This window comes from Pleurodeles waltl, chromosome 11 (genome assembly GCF_031143425.1).
Source record: "Pleurodeles waltl isolate 20211129_DDA chromosome 11, aPleWal1.hap1.20221129, whole genome shotgun sequence".
Classification (NCBI taxonomy): Eukaryota; Metazoa; Chordata; class Amphibia; order Caudata; family Salamandridae; genus Pleurodeles; species Pleurodeles waltl.
Genome location: NC_090450.1, coordinates 176,721,793 through 176,739,375, shown reverse-complemented (window position 1 = coordinate 176,739,375; position 17,583 = coordinate 176,721,793). Strand labels below are relative to the sequence as shown.

The 17,583-nt window shown below is 42.5% G+C and overlaps 1 protein-coding gene across 2 annotated transcripts in view; it reads left to right on the top strand.

Moving 5' to 3' along the window:
- HPS3 (HPS3 biogenesis of lysosomal organelles complex 2 subunit 1) overlaps positions 1 to 17,583 on the top strand; it is a 219,599-nt gene that overhangs the window by 165,319 nt on the left and 36,697 nt on the right. For both annotated transcript variants that reach the window (XM_069213380.1, XM_069213381.1), the window contains exon 13: positions 8,726 to 8,917. In XM_069213380.1, coding sequence (XP_069069481.1) covers positions 8,726 to 8,917 — 192 coding nt within the window. The remainder of the gene's footprint in view (positions 1 to 8,725; positions 8,918 to 17,583) is intronic.

Genomic DNA, 17,583 nt, shown 5'->3' with positions numbered 1-17,583 from the left:
ATAAGTCAAGTTGTCCCTGTGCCATCATAGTGAACTTCGCAGACTACCCCATCAAGGTGAGAATTCTTACAAAAGTGATCCAAAAGAGAAGTTTTTAATTGCTCATCGAGGCACAGTTTTGAATATTTTTAGATATGTCGGCAGCGGTGGCTTGCCACAAGAGGGAATTTCTTGGGCTGATTGAACAAGTTAAATCTGCTGGTGCTCAGGCCGCATTAGTACTGCAGTCAAAATTAAACCTCTTGCTTAAAGGCCAATTTAATTTGTGCGCGACTCTAGAAAAGCACAACTTTTATTGTAAAGGGTCCAGAGTTCAGATGGCATAGCAGGTGGTTATTTTTAATAGGTGCTGCAATAGCAGTGGCATTAGGAACCAACTTCCGATAATGTAGCTGATAAGCAACCTGGGAGGGGGGGCTTTATTGAAGTTCATATGATCAAGCTCACTGTGCACGTAGCACTTTATACATTGCTGCACTTTGTAAATTTCAACAATTGATGAGTCCCTGGGGTGGAGGTTGTTAATGGGAGGTTAGAATGTTGCTGTGCACTCAGCACTTTCTCTTTCCTCTGGCGATTTCAGCACTTTTTATCCTTAGGTTTATGGGTTAGATCCAGTGCGAATGTAAGACTAAAATATTAAAATTCCTAACTATTGTAACGGAAAGTATCAATTCTGTTAAGGACACAGAGGCAAGGATTATGCTTTCTTTCTTCGCCTTTATTTTCACAGCAGCCATGTCAGAACTTAAAAAATCACATATCCCATGAACAGCTGGGAAAAAAACTGTCAAATGAGCAACCAATCAAATGTCACCACAGTCCATTATATGTTGTTTCCAACACCCTCTTTTCTTTTTTCTTAAAATGATGAGCAGCTGGAATTGTGGAATGCCTCCCAAAGGCTGGAGTATCAATGACAGCCTCTTGCATTGCCAGGTTCAACCTTCTGGCTATAGTCGGGGAATAGACTTCTTAGTGAGGCTTGGGAAAGGAAATAAGGAGCTGACTGAGATCCTCTGTCAAAGCCTCGTAGGCCTTCAAACATCTGACCACACTGAGTTTTGGAGAGTCTGGAAAGAATAGGTAGGAAATCACCCTGGAATCCATTTTGGTTCTCCTGAGAATATAAATGGTCACCCCTTCAGGAGTAAAAACCCCTGCCAGTTATGCCCAGAGTTCTGACATCAGAGACCCTGCAACAAGAAATGAGACATAGCAGGGATGCTAACTTGGCCAATAACTGTTTCTGTGACAGGTAGAGACTGCTCGGCCGGGAAATTAAAAGGTTGAGCAGAACATTCACATCCCATAGAGTGGAATAAAGTGGAGCTGGAGGAATGGAAAGACAAACACCCTGCAAGAGCTTACTGGCCAATGGATGTTCTCCCACCGGAAGGCCATCAGTCGGGGCATACCCTGCTGATAATGCTGAATGGAAGGAATTAACTGATCTGTAAGTCATACCTTTGGTGGCTAAAGAGGCCAGAATGTTCAAGATATGGACAATGGGGGTCCCCCACGGGATCCAGGTATAGTTGACGATACCAACCCATCCATCTGTCCCAGACTGAGCTATACCATTTAACTGTACTGCTCACCCATGCCTTGGAGAGCAGATCCACAGCCTGCAATGAAAGGCCCAGCACAAGTCAGCGACCCCAGGTAATCCTCCACACCATGATGTTCAAAGAACACTCCAGGAGAAGGTGGTGTGGATTGCCGGATGGTTCCCGTGGAGGTGGGGGAACAGGGGTAGCCAGATTGGAGAATCCCAAAAAAGTTCCATAACAACTGGAGACCATACTTGAGATCTCCAAAGAGGTGTGCCACCACTACTTCTGCTTGCTGGTGACACACCTGGTTTGAGAGCCTCATGGTCATCGCAAATGGTGGAAAAGCGTAACCCTTTTCCTTCCCCCTGCTCTGTTGGAAGGCACCCATTGCCAAGGCTGAAGGATCCGGTCTCCAGCTGAAGTACCTGTCCAGTTGATGGTCCGGATGGGAGCCAAAAAAAGTCGATCAAAACGGGCTCCCACTTGGTATTCAGTGCTTGGAAAACCAAGGCGGGCATTTCCCACAAAATGAGGTCCCTCAAGTGTCTGGAATGCCAGTTAAACCACCTGATTGAGCCGATTTGCCGTAACCAGTAGTCTATTTTCCAGAGCGAATTCCCCAAAACTCATGCCCATATCCACCTCGGTCTTGGAGCGAGTCCCCCCAGATGATTGAGGTAGCCCACCGCTGCAACATTGCCCATCCTATTTGACCGCAAATGACCCAGGCAGTAATTCCAAGCAATTGATATGCAGAGAACTTTTTTGGTCTGACTGTTGTCCTCCTGCAGACCATTCCCCACAGCGAGCGCCCCAGCCCACTCTGCTGGCATCTGATTCTGTGACCAAGTCCGGATGGGATCTAAAAATGGCTCGACCATTCCAAGCCTCCATCTAGGCTAGCCACTAGCGAATTTCTGCATGCACAAAAGAGGGGTACTTTGAGAATAGGAAAGACCCTTTCTTAGGTGAGCAGTCTTGAGGCGTTGGAAGGCGCGATAATGTAAGGGCCCTGGAAAGATGGCCTGAATGAACGACAAGAGTAGGCCTAAAACCCATGCGATCAGTCTGAGAGAGATCACTCCTTTGGACAGTACCTGGGAAAGTTTTTGTTGAATTTTGAATACCTTCCTGGAGGGAAGACTGAGGGTAGCCGGAACTGAGTAGACAACAAACCCTAAGATTATGAGGGGATGGGTCAGAATTAGCACCAACTGCTTCTCGTTTATGAGAAAGCACAACTTGTGGAAGAGGAAAATTGTCCGGTGAAGGTATTGCTGTAGACATTGTTGGCTTTGGTTCATCAGCAAAAAGTCATCCAGATAGATAAAACAGACGCCTCTGGCTTTGAGGAGTTCTACTTCAGGATGGAGGAGTATGGTAAAAAACACCAGGGCCGAGGCAAGCCTGAAGGGAATGGCGGTGAATTCGTATGTGGTGTCACACCACTGAAACTGAAGGAAGCACTGGTGAGGGGGAAATATTGGGACTGTGAGATAAGCGTCTTTCAGATCCAGATGCACGAGCCAGTTGTTAGGGAGGAGCAGATCTCGAAGAAGGTGGATGACCACCATCTTAAAGTGGCTGTAAACCACCCACTCATTGAACTGGTTGAGATTGATCACTGGACATTTCCCGCCATCCTGTTTGTCCACCAGAATCAGATTGCTGAGAAAACCGCGGGAGTGAAGAGTGGGGTGGACAATGGCCCCTTACTATAGCAGCTCCCGAACCTTGGTGTGGATTAAAGAGAATTGCTTTTTGGAAAACCAAAAGGAGCCTTGGACTGGACTGAGCAATTGTAAAATTCTATCTGATACCCCTGCACTGTCTGCAAACCCCAGGCATCTGCTGTTAAAGATTGCCAATTGTGAAAGAACTGTGCTAGTCTGACCCCCTGACTGGACTGAGGTGAAAGATTTTAGACTCACTGTTTTGCTTTCACCAATGACCGAGCTAACAAAAATCTCTGGAATGCACTTCTCAGTTGAAAGAAGACATTTATTATTAGTTCACCACAGTATTCCTAAAATAAAAGGAGTTTAGTAGATTGAAAGCACAAGTTTAAAAATAGTCACAGCAATGAAAGGAAAATATACCAAAATTATCCTCAACTGCAATGTACACAGCAAATATATGTAGTTATATTATATCATTTTTGCAAAGCAAATAATAAAGTTAAAATTCCTCACCGTAGGGCCTGTCAGATGCTTCATCTTTCTCATGGCAGCAAGAAGATGCCCCCGTTCAACTGTGAGAAAGAGATCTCCACCCTCACGGAACAGATGTCAGGTATTCAACATCTACTCTTGACCGAGGGCTCTTCACCGCCACTGAGCAGGGTCACCTTTTTATATCTTAAAGAACCGGAGAAGGGCTTTCTGGAGAAAAAAAACTCCCATAAAAAAGAAATATTCAAACATGCTGGCTAATATAGGTCAGAGTTGAAAGAAACAGGTTGGAACTGATCAGTTTCCCAAATTGTCTCTCTCAAGGCCAAACCGTTCCCTGCTTGCACTAAAAAACATCAGTCTGGTACATTCATATCGTGCTGACAGCCAACTTCCGCCATAATATGTATTTAGCTGTTCGGTGATGATATGTCCTAGCTCTCCGGTGAGAAAGAATACGAAAACAAAAACAGTTTGCAATGGGGAATAAAAAATATGGACAGCCTTTAACTTAGCAGTGTCTACCGCTACGATAAAATCAATAGGCAGCTAAGCTGAATACAAATTGTAATCTGCAACTGGTGAACACTAGACAGCTAATCCAGGTGCAAAGTAGTGCAACACAGTCAGTGGTCAAAAACACATATTTCACTACACTCATTGTGGGAGTTTCCTTGCTGGTATCCACCTCTGGAACCACTCTAGAACCCAGTACCTAGGGTAGCCGCAGGTAGGGTAGAGGGTCTTATATTGGTCCTGGTCCTGGAAGTGTCCACAAATAGGAGCTGAGGCCCTTGAGGAGGCCTGTTCTTGGCCGCATCCAGCCCAGTGCCCCTTTCCACAGCCGGCCAAGGCAAAAACCCGGGAGATGAAAATCTAAACGGAGGACTGGGCCTTGTCCAACAAAGTAAATGTGGTGACAATCTTGCTTAGATCTTTTATAAATGAGTTGCCAGAGACCCTCTTGTGCCACCGGGCCCACATCTGATGACGCCAAGCCCCAAGCTTGGGGCCAATTTTAATTAGGAGGGATCTCCTCCGCTCAGTGGAGATGGCACAGTTGACGTTGCCCAGGAAAATTATTGCCCTCTGTGCCCATCGTGAGAGGATGCCTGGGGAAATCTAGGATCAGGAGACTGTGGCGTCCTCTGCCATATCAAGGTTCTCAGTCGAGGGACCTGCCAGGTCCAGCATCTTGTCCTGGCAGGAACACCAGGAACAGTCTACGCCCTTTTTAGGATCTCGGATAAACTTAGCCGAGGGTCGATGTCTGGGATAAGGGCAGCTTTGTCAGCTAATGAAGGCTGGGGGTATTGTGCTGTGAGGCATTTGCGAACCTCCTTCTGAAGAGGCTTATGCAAGAGGTCCGCTACGTAGGCAGTTCCCTTGTCAGAAGGAACCCAATCAGATGAACAAGGATGAAGGAGATGGTCAGGATCCAACATGTGCAACTCGAGGGGGGGTGCCATGGATGCTACCCCGTCAGAGGGGGAGAGGTCTGGAAGTAGACCCCACAACTGGATTGGCTCAAGCTCTTCATTAGAGATTGGAGAATCGCCTGTTCCGGTTGACTGGGGAGTGGGGAGGGGGGCTGGGGTGGATGGCGTTTAAGGTGGGTCATGGTCAGGCAGGGATTTGGTCTTTCAAGTCAATAATACCATTCATCTTTTGGCAGTTAGACATGGAGAAGAGAAACAGTAGTTGAGATAGCTGGTTATGAGCGACCTCCTGGTGAAATGATGTAAAAACCTCTTTCTCAACTGTTTCTCTTCTCATTTGAATAGCCCCTCCCAACGGCTGTCCCCTACCAACTGTCACATCCATAAAAATTTACCCTCTCACGTCTGTGTCCTTCAATTTCAAAATATTTTCAAACAAAACAACATTTATTTATACCATTGTCTATTAAACAAAATAACAAATTCCAAGTATAAAACATGTCATAAATAAGATTTAAAAATTGAGTTAAAAGTTAAAGTATCATAATTACAGTTAACACATAAAATTTCATAATCACCACCCCAATAATCAGAATGTAATTTAACTTAAGACCCCTATTATCTAGTACCACTTCTTCACCACCTTCTTTTTGAGCTACTAAAAACCTACCTACTATACTACCTAAATCTAAAAATTGCATGTCCTATAAATATGGTATTGCTTCCGATCTCCTCTTTACCCCCTATCTGATTAAAATTGTTCTTATGAACTTGCGCCTTATTCCAATAAAATATAAACAATGTATTAGAATGTGCACAATGGACATTTTCAGGTTTAATCTGCAGTCACAATATCGTTCTTGATTAATCAAGCACTTCCCCCCCATTTAATAATGCATATGCAAGGTTTAAACCCACCTGAAGTTTCATGAGGTCTCTCTGCCATACTGGATTCGGAAGCTCTGACAAACAGGCAATGCTTTTAACATCCCAGCCATACATTTGTCAAAAGCATTTTTGGTTGAGGTAACTCAAATCATTAGCCCTAGGTTCTACAGCAGATTTTCCCTCAACTCCTTTTTTGTGTATTTTATAGAAGCATTGCTCTAAAATCTTCTAAATTGAGTGGGTTGGGGGGGGTCAGTTCACTTGTATGAATCCTTACATCTCGTGCCATCCCAACTTGCTCTGATAGATCTCATCCATACAGATAAGATACTTTTGTACAGGTTTTCAGTTTATTTCAATAGCACAAAGTTATATTTGTGGCCATGCAGTTCCAAGAGTTTAGGACAATTTCGACACAAATTGCTGTTACCTCAGTTGATTGGGGAAGGATTAAGAGATTTTTAAGGCAATAGCCCTCCAGTTTATTACAAATCACGTTCTGACCCCAAACTTATGACCTCTGCTCCATATAGCTTTTGAGGGGGGACCACGGCCTTATAGGAAGTGATCACTGGAGGTCTTGATGACCCACTAATATCTCTTAAATTTCTGTAAGCCTCCCACAGGTGTAAGTGTTCTTGTTCTTAAAGTGTCTTAAGTGCATTCTCCACTGCAATTTCCTATAAAATACCATTCCAAGATATGTATATGTTGGAGTTCCTTCAATAGGCATATCCCCAAATAATCTACTTAAAGGGTTTCGTTTTTTTCCCATAATCAATATACTTGTTTTATCCCTATTTGTTAGCAGATCATTTGACTTACAGTGTTTGTTGAAGACTTGAAGTTTTCTTTGTAGAACCACGCTATGCACATCTAATCTGACAAGGTAATCGGCATACAATAAACAGTAAGTGACGACTCCCCATCTTTAGAGAAAAATAGTGCATGTTTCTTAGAAAAGTCGGCAGATCGGCTAGATATAAGGTGAAAAGTGTAGGGGCAAGAAAACATACCTGACTCAGACCATTATAGATAGGGACTTTTCTTGACAAAGTACCATTTGCATCTAGTTACACCCTACCCCAGTTATCTAAGTGTAGATTTTTGATCTCATCCAATAGTGCCTTTGGAATATTTATCCCTGTTAGTTTTTCCCATCATATACTCCTGTTTACCAGATCAAATGCTGAGCGAAACTTGATAAAGCAACAGTAAAGATTCTCTTGAGTTCTAATCTATTTCCGACCCACCGCCCAAAGGCTGAAGCATTGATCTATAGTTGAATATTCTTCTTTAAAACCACGTTGGTCAGTGGATATTTGCTCATCGGAGCCCAGTGTTTTGTAAATGACTGTTCAGGTAACCTGAACCAAACTTGCCTGGCAAATAGGCTAACTATTCAAAGAACTCCATGAAGGACAGTGGAGTGCTGCACATGGGTTGCCGAATCTTCATGTGAAGATGCAGAGATGCTGGTAGGTTTACACTTGAAATGAGGAGAATAAGTGAAAAATTGCACCATTTCTTCATTGCTACAGAAAGACCCTCAAATAAAAATGAAATGACAAAGATGGACATTGGGGTCTCCTCCCTTTTCTTCCAGCTTCCTCTAGGAATGACTTGGTCCAAGCCCTCATAATATCAACACTTGACTACTGTAATTCACTATTAATAAGCTCATCTAGGGCATCAAGTGCAGTTAATACAAAATGCCTCGGCCTGGACCATTTTAGGATTTAAAAGAAGCACACCCATCTCCAGTCCATCTCCAGTCCATCTCCAGTCATCTGCAGCAACTGAACTGGTTACCCCTAATCCAGAGTTTTAAAGTGTTCGGCCTTTTTCATAAAACGTACTGTCTGACATCTGGATCTTACAAGGCTTCCATGTTTTCATGGTGGTCTCGAGAATGCTCTTACGATCTTTATATCAATAGTGGGCAAAAGTACCAGAATACAATTGAGTCAGACAGGGAGGCCAGCCTCTTGCAGTTTTGACTGCCAAAGCATGGAATACTATGCCCATCTCTCTTCGTGTTCAAGCCAATTATCTCTATTAGTATAGTGGTTTAAGAACTACTGGAACTACGTCTTTGAGGTATTTTTTCCACTAAGTATATGCACCATATATTTATAGTACTTTTGTTCAGATGGTTTCATGCCAGTGATACTTCTCTAGAAAAAGACCCTGCACCCACTTCATTTTACTCTATCACAAGTTACTTAAACCATGCAATAATATCCTGTATCCCACAGTGACCTCACAGTCACTGCATCTAAGAACGGTTTTTATCCTTACTGGCTTAACACTCATTTGTGTTAGTAGCCATGGGGCTCATACTGACTGGTAAGGATCACATTTTTATTATTTGGTTGAATGATGAGCGTATGATTATTCAAAGTGCGCATTAACTAGATAGCCTCTGGTGTCTTTACTGTACATCTGTCAGCAGGAGATGCAAGTTTGTTCCATATCACAACAATCACAGGAAGGCTTGTACTAATTGTTTCATTGTCATTCGGTTCGTCTGATGCATGGCAATGTGTAATATTGATTTATTGTGACCAGCTGGTGGTCCCCATTTTAAGCGTCATTGGGTAAGGTTGATTGCAGTGACTACGTCTTGCTCTTCCTTACCCTGTTGGTTTCTGTTTTTTCGTTTTATTAGGAGCTGTGTGGGAAGTATGAAGAGGATTATGTGCCACAATTATTGGTAGATTTCTGGGAAGCTCTTGTTGTTGCTTGTCCTCAAGATTCCGTCCTCCGAGATCTTCTGTGCAAACTTACCTCACATTATGTTGACACAGTATCAAAGGGGAAACTTCCAGAGGCAAAACCATTGAAGACGACAGAGGATTTGGTAAAATACGCCGCTCTTTCGTTATTTACGAACAATTACTATTTACTACATGTTAGTGTCCACTGAAGCGTTACATATTTAGCACGATGCACAGCACTGACATTTTTTCTATTTTGCTTTTAATTTTTATGGATTTTAATGTTTGCGGATTGCTGTACTTGGGAGGGAGGTTGGGAGTTGTGAGGTGCAATTTCTCCATTAATGAGGGACTACTTACAAATTTAGGGGCGATAATTACAAACTACCAACCGTTCACTTTAATTTGGGTCCTGTTGTGTGTGAATGACTTTGAGTGGATAACCTGTCTCCTGGTTCAGATTGCTGACTTAAGTGTTTCCAAGCTCTGGCCTGCCACCTTAAGTAGCTCTTTCTCCGGACTCAAATGAGCAAGCTGAGGTTTCTTTAGAAGCAACACCTAGCACTCAGTGAAGACTAGCCGTGTTATACATTCTTGAAGTAAGTCTGGTATTGTTGGCCCATGCACTTTAAAACATAGTCAAGTTTTAAAGACATTATAATGACTGTGAATATATTTGGTAATTTCGAATAGTCAAATGGTTTTTGGGATTGAGTGGATGGAGAAAAGGATCCCTGGATAGGACGCACCGGAGGCCCCGTTTTTGTGGACGAAGCATGACCTACCTTTGGTGTGACGACTCTGGAGTCTAGTAGGGGCATTGCAAAATGTTGGATTGATGATTCGGGAAAGGAAAACAGTAAATGTGCTGAGAGGATCATGGCAGAAATGCTTTATTTTCGATCGCTGCACATACAGCACATGTGTCGCTTCTTTCTGTGTGAGAGTGACACCCTCCTACCTCTTCTAAAAAATCTGCGGGGAAGTGGGAGCGATAGGCTAAATGTTAGAGACGCCGGACACTCTCAGTGGTGTGGCTTTGCAGGTGAAGATTATGCACAACCCTCTGTAACGCTCGAAAGTAACCGCTGAATAAAACATAACATGTCTAAACTGAGTTTAAACAATTCTTATTGTTTTTTAATGAAACCCATAATTTGATGCAAGCGAACTTGCATCAAAAAACTATTCCTGATACACCTACATGTATATGATTAATGTCTTAATATTACATCGTCGATGCATATGCCTACAAATCATAACAATGTCCTAAAGCAAACTTAAGACTTACTTTTCTATAGTAAGCTTCAATAATAAAAAAAATCACTTCATGTGTCTTTCATAAAAACAATCCGAAGTAAACAAAGGCGTGTTACTCTGGGAAATATTTCTCAATGTCTTGAAAGAGTCTCTTATTTGTGAAAATAAAGTCATAGTGACAATATAGGTCAATTTACTTATAGAGACCTTAAAATTAGTAGGGCTGAACTCATTATATCTGGTTACACGATTAATTGGTCATAAATCAAGTATAGGATTTTTAGAGGCTCTTTTTTTCGGTTAAAAGTCATTTTAGCTGGTAAAACACTGCTACGGGGAGTAGTTTCTTTACAATAGAAAATGGAACACAGATTTTGCTGCACTTTTAGTGCTATGGTGCCCTCTATTGGCAAGTAGTATAAGTTCAGCCTCCTCTTTAAGCATTTTCCTGTGATAGATGCTCCCACTATGACACACTCAGAGCATTTTAAGCCACTTAATATGCCATTTTGACTGTATGCTAGGTGTCTGGACTTCCTTGACCAACTTACATTGCAACCTGCGCTCCAGTTTTCTATCTTTATTCCTGGTATTTCTAAATCACGTTAAACCAGGAGGCATCAAATCTCTAGGAAACAGGAGAAACAGAACAAACAGTGGCACCCAAACAAACAAACCTACTACAAAAACAGCCCCCAAAAAAGGTTTTGGACCATGGCTCACCTCATATGGACTCGGCTCATTTTTCATTTTTCACATTGCTATGTAGCGACCAGCAATTTTGCAGCTGAACTATGAGCAGTCTCTCGCCTGCGCGGGAGGCATTGCATGATGCTCATCCACTTTCAGTGAGAGTGGACGGAGCTTTCCTTACTGAAAGCTCAGGTATGAGGATTGTGGCAGTAAGGATGGCTGGACGTACAGACACCTCGAAAATCAAAGTCCTCCCATGCAGCGCCGCATTGAGCACTCCTCTTAGTTTTACAGTGTCATGGTCTGAAAGGGCTCATCCATTTATACAGAAGGAGCGTATCATGAGCATCTTAATCAAACATGCCCAGGAACTGAAGGGTCCGTGCGCTAGTTTTGCTCAAACTGCTTGCCACAGCGCATTCGACAAGTCAGAATATCTATGAGATAGCTCATGAGCTGCAGACAGTGTAGTTCAGAAACATGAAAAGGCAGCCACTGTTCTGTGTTTGCTAGTATTGAATGCAGACAGCACAATTTGAGCATTAACCTGTTTTGAACCTACATACACAAGTAGAACATGTTCATGTTACAGCTTCAGCACCACCAAGTTCATCTTTCATTCCCAGTTCCTGCATGCCAAAAACCTATGGTACCGTAACAAGTCCTGCCACTTGGCATTTGTTCAAACCACTGTGAATGTATTTAATAGAAACATATTGAGCGGTGCTTTTTTCCTCCCAGAACAAAATGCACTAAAACAGTTAACACTGTTCAGAGCACAAGGTTAAAGTGCCCTGGAAAGCATTTATCCACGCACAGCAGTAGCACAGTCCTCGCACTGCGTCCAGATAAAGGACGAAATGCTTGGTAGAATCTTGGCTGGACAGTCCTTGATCTTGCTTCAAGCAAATATAAGATCCAATTGGTATGTAAAATAATCTTCCTATAAGGCGTGACCTTCCCAGGAATTCGACTAATGGCATCTTGCAGTTTATGAAATGTGTTTACTGTCTCAGCTGTTTCTTTGTACAGCAGCGCAGTTTAGCGAATCCAAATTTCCTATAGCTTCAAGTATGCATATTAATTCCATAACATACTTCTTTCCTGTGACAATGTAGAGCAGAAATAGGCTCAGATCAGACAGTAGAAAACATTTTTTTTACCTAGTCCTTTCTTGGTACCTGGACACGAAGAATAGGGCAGCGAGACGATTGCTTCCAAAAACAGAGCCCAGTGCATCCCACAATATACAGCTCATGTCCTTAGTAGAACATCTTCAAATAGCCAATCGTTGTAATTTGTCTGGATAGAAGAGCGGCAGGAAAGAATGCTAACTCCTTAACAATAACTCCTCATCTGTTGCAGTCAAACCTTATTGAGGTATCCCCACCCATGCACACCCAGGACACAGAGTTGGTCTGCCAGAAAAAAAGGAGTTTGTTTGGTGAGGTATGAAATGAGCAGGGAGCTGAGTAAAATAACGAAAAAGTACTTGTAAGATAAAATTCAAGGAAAAGGTACAGATACGTGAATTAGAAAGTGGAAGGAAGAATTGGCAATAAGAAAGACTGAGAAAAGAAAAGAAACCCCAAATTCTTTATAGGCACTAGAAAAATCCCATTCCATGTCCACTGTTTTTTGCAGCTTTTTAAAACATTGAAAAAAACATCAGGATTCACAACAAATAATAACTAAAACCACAAAAAACCCATGTATTTTATTCTTTAGATCTTCCTCTAATTGTAATTTATGGTCTGGTCCATTGCACTTAAAAATGTTTTGCCCAATAACTCGGCAAAAAGATTTCATTTATAACTTCTTCCGTGCATGAGTTGATGAGGTTTGTGCCTCTCAAATTAATTAAGTTAAAATGTCTCTTATGTGGAGAAACTAAATTATAGATAAAAACAACCTTATTCTGAAGCTGTTGGAACAACAATGAAGTGTGTTCACACCTTGAGCAGAGATTACTGTATCTTATTTCCACTGTCCATTTACATGTGGTGGTGTACGGAAAATGCACCACATGTGATAGTTTGCTATCCAACAGGATTAAAATTGTTCAGTGAACCTACAGGGCCGCCATATGAAGATCCTATTGCCTTAAAGAGGCATAGTCTCCAGCCTTTTGGGGAGTCAGATTATTTTTAGCGGTTTGTTTTGTGGTACGTAATGTCTGATGAAGAGTTTAGAACAATATTCCTATATTGTACACCTGTTGATACTTTCAAGATCTGATCACAGATCTATTGGCAGCCCTCTTCTTGTGTGTTTCTACAAAGGCCAGTATTTTCATGATAAGACTACTTTTGGGTTTGGATTCAGCAAGAAGGAAATCACTTCAGTATAAAATAGTAATAGGCCTTACAAACACACTTTTCAGTTAGTCATTGAGCATTTATTAATAATTGATTTCAGTGATGCTTAGTGGCAGATATGAAAGTAACTGACTCGTTTAGTTTCAGGCAAGCTACGTGAGGCATTGAACACCAAAATTGAGAAGAGAGGTCTGGGGTAGACTTGTTGTAGATTATGCAGTTGCCCAAGGAGCTAAAGACGGCATGCTTGAGTTATATGCTTGACCAATGTCAAGGCAATGAAAGTTCAGTCAAACCTTTTGAAAGACTTCTCAGAATAAGAAATTAGCAAAAATGGCAGATCTCTGAGCCCATGTCTAATATTCTCTGATATCTGCTGTTTTAAAATAAAGGAGAATTTATTCGGATAGGTAGTGACTAGTAAAACTATTAGCAAGTGGATGGCTAAACCTTACAAAAAGATTTCTTCCAAATAATGGGGCAGATATTGTTATATTTATCACAAATGTGACTTTGAGATTGTTGACCGTAGTCAGCCCAAAGAAAAAAAGACTTGTGTATAGTAGATCTTACAGAGGTCAGTGTGAAAGATATTGAAAACGGATTATTGTCCTTAAAGAATAGGCCTTGTCTCAGTTGCGATCACCTGGTCCACAATACCAGCGGAAACTGATGGAAATCCAGGCTTGAGTAAGATTGATGGCCCTGTAGAACAATAGGTATCTTCCCCCACACTTAATAGGCAGTGTTGTTGCATGTTCACCAAAAATTTGTAGGATTGTTCTTCAGGAACCCAATATGTCCATTTTAGGGTCCACCACCAAATTAAAATCTCCATGCTCAGCCCAAATACGGTTGCCCTTGTGAATTCTCACATTTTGGGGAAAAAATCTTTGTGGAATTCATTCAGCCTTTATTCATGGCTGATGAAGCATTCATCATAATCAGATGCACACTTTACTGGCATGAAATATGACATCATCGCCCTCGTAAACAGCCAGAGAACAACAATTTAACTGGGACAAAGGTCCCAGCAAAACAGAACAGTAACATTGCTGCTTTATGTGAAAACAATTTCATTTAAGTGCATCAGGACCCCAATTACAGACCGGGGGGCACTGTCTTGGTCTGCACTAAGGCTCACCTTTCAAAAGGTGCACCTGGCACATGCTGGTCGGTGCCCTTATTATCACAAATGAGCTGCCCTCAGGGGGCTATGCATTCAGTGAAAGACAGAGTGAGCATCTCCTTACAAGCTGCTCCATGCTTCACAGTGCAGATGGCAACCCTTCGCACCTTATAGAGGGGTCAGTGATCTACTTGCTGGTTGGTGTAGTGAGTTACTGGACTGCTTGCACGAGGTATGTCTGGGTCGATGGGACTCCCCTTGCCCTCTACAGAAGCCTGCCCTCGGGTGGCACACTAATGCCGTAACACCTTTTTTTGTTAAACTGTCAGTGCTCCTCATAAGGTCATGCTTGCGTCTCCCCCCTCATCAGTAATGGGGAGTGGAAGCTGAGGCAAAGTGATTCCTTCATTTGCAGGGGGCTATTTCCCCATGCAAATGAGGGAACGCACTCTCAAGATACCGCTGCTGCTATTCATATTACAAAAGGGGCCACACCAGCGTCTCTCTGCCCCTTCTGTATTACCATAATGCCCGGGTGCGCCCAAAGAAGGTGTACATGACCATTGCACCCCTGCTTTAGTGTGCATAATACAGCCCCCGGTGAGTTTCCTGCAGCATTACAACTTTGTTGTGAGTGTGTGTCAATTCATGCACTAAGGCCCGAGCATATTGGTAGTAGCTTTGCCTTTAACTTTCAGTGTAGGGAACTGTAAAATAAACTTAACCCCTTCGCTGCCAGGTCTTTTCCCCTCCTGTGCCGAGCCTTTTTTTGGCTACTTGGGGCAGTTCGCACTTACGCCCTCATAACTTTTTGTTCACATAAGCTACCCACGCCAAATTTGCGTCCTTTGTTTCCCAACATCGTAGGGATTCTAGAGGTACCCAGACTTTGTGGGTTCCCCTGAAGGGAGACCAAGAAATTAGCCAAATACAGCGAACATTTTGTTTTTTTCAGAAAAATTGGAAAAAGGGCTGCAGAAGAAGGCTCGTGGTTTTTTCCCTGAAAATGGCATCAACAAATGGTTTGACTTTCCAGTTTTAAGGAACAGGCAATTGGAAAACCCAATTTTACTGGGACATAACCCATTTTTACTATTTTTTGTGCTTTCAGCCTCCTTCCAGTTAGTGACCAAAATGGGTGAGAAACCAATGCTGGATCCCAGAAAGCTAAACATTTCTGAACAGTAGACAAAATTCTGAATTCAGCAAGGGGTCATTTGTGTAGATCCTACAAGTGTTTGCTACAGAAAATAACAGCTGAAATAAACAAATATTGAAATTGAGGTGACAAAAACAGCCATTTTTCTCCACGTTTTACTCTGTAACTTTTTCTTGCGATGTCAGATTTTTTAAAGCAATATACTGTTACGTCAGCTGGACCCTTCTGGTTGCGGGGATATATAGGGCTTGTAGGTTTATCAAGAACCCTAGGTACCCAGAGCCAATAAATGAGCTGCACCTTGCAATGGGTTTTCATTCTAAACCGGGCATGCAGCAATCCATTTGCTGAAATATAAAAAGTGAAAAATAGGTATCAAGAAAATCTTTGTATTTCCAAAATGGCCGCAAGGTAAGGTGTTGAGAAGCAGTGGTTATTTGCACATCTTCTGAATTCCGGGCTGCCCATACTAACATGTGACTTGCAGGGCATTTCTCAAATTGACGTCTTTTTTACACACTGTCATACATTTGGAAGGCAAAAATGTAGAGAAAGACAAGGGGCAGTAACACTTGTTTTGCTATTCTGTGTTCCCCCAAGACTCCCGATCAAAATGGTACCTCACTTGCATGGGTAGGCATAGAGCACGCGACAGGAAACACAAAATTGACACATCACATTTTCAGAAAGAAAACAAAGCTGTTTTTTACAAAGTGCCTAGCTGTGGATTTTGGCCTCTAGCTCAGCCGGCACCTGGGGAAAGCTTGCAAACCTGCACATTTTTGAAAACTAGATACCTACGGGAATCCAAGATGGGGTGTCTTGTGGGGCTCTGACCAGGTTCTGTTACCCAGAATCCTTTGCAAACCTCCAAATTTGGCCAAAAAACACTTTTTTTTCCTCTCATTTCGGTGACAGAAAGTTCTGGAATCTGAGAGGAGCCAGAAATTTACTTCCACCCAACGTTGCCCCAAGTCTCCCGATAAAAATGGTACCTCACTTGTGTGGGTGGCCCAGGTGCTTGCAACAAAAAAATGCCAACAACCTGTAGAGATTGAAGGGATAGCACAGCGAGTTGATAAGCACATATTTTGATTTTATTCCTCTTTTAGGCTCACTCTGCTTTGGGGACCCACGCAAGTGAGGTATCATTTTACTTGGGAGACTGAGGGGAACGCTGTGTTGTAGTGCCGCAGCGGTGATCCTACAAAGAAAAGTGAGGGAAATATGATTTTTTTAAAGTATATTTTGAGGTTTGCTGAGGAGTCTGGGTAAGAAAATTTGGGGGGATCCAGGCAAGCCAATCCTCCGTGGACTCTTTGGGGTGCCTATTTTTTAAACATGTCTGGGTGTGGAAGGTTTCCCTAGATGAAGGCCACACCCGGGACCAAAAACATAGGGACCCCCCCCCCTGAACCCCCCAAACAGAGGTGTTTTTTCAGTAGATCATTTTGGTGTGTTCACATACTAATGTGATGTTCCAAACACTAAAATTGTGAAAAGAAACGCACTTAGGTTATGTTAAAAAGACCCCTCACCTACCAACAAAGTTGGTGGCATGCTTCATCATCGGGGTCCCACCCGAGACACCTAGCGTGTCACAGGTGTGCTGTGACACCTGATTACAGCGGAGCAGGATTTGTAATTTTTACCACACATACTGGTTGGATTTGGCACGAGGGTGAGTGATGGTTCAGTGGATCAAATTTTACTAACGAGATTTCACAAAAATGAAATGCTCTGTTAATAACTGAAAGGCCAAAAAAAGGAACCAATGACTCACAGCCCGTGAGCTGTAAAGCCACGGCAAGGCACCAACCGCTTTACAGTCAATTCACACACCTTTCATACATGGCATGCACAAGACCATTCACGCCGCCAGCCACGGGCCCAGCACATTACAACACTTGCATCGACAGACAGCGCCACTCAAGGGTCCATCACTTACATACGCCCACATGCCTGATACAGCAATCACACCAGCTGATGAGTGTGTGTGAACTGGCGTTTGGCTGACAGTGTGTTGCAGTAGCCAAGCACCACTCCACACACAATGGCATCACTTTTTTTGTTTTGTTTTAAAAACCAAGAAACCACTAACTAATTAGAAATAATTACAAAACTGCAAATACAAAAACTCTAACTAAGTGCATAAAAGAAATGCCAACCATGAAACTGAACACATGAAAATACAAAAGAGGCAGTTTACACTCCTGGTAGTTCCCACTAACTCTTCTGGGTGTGGTAATT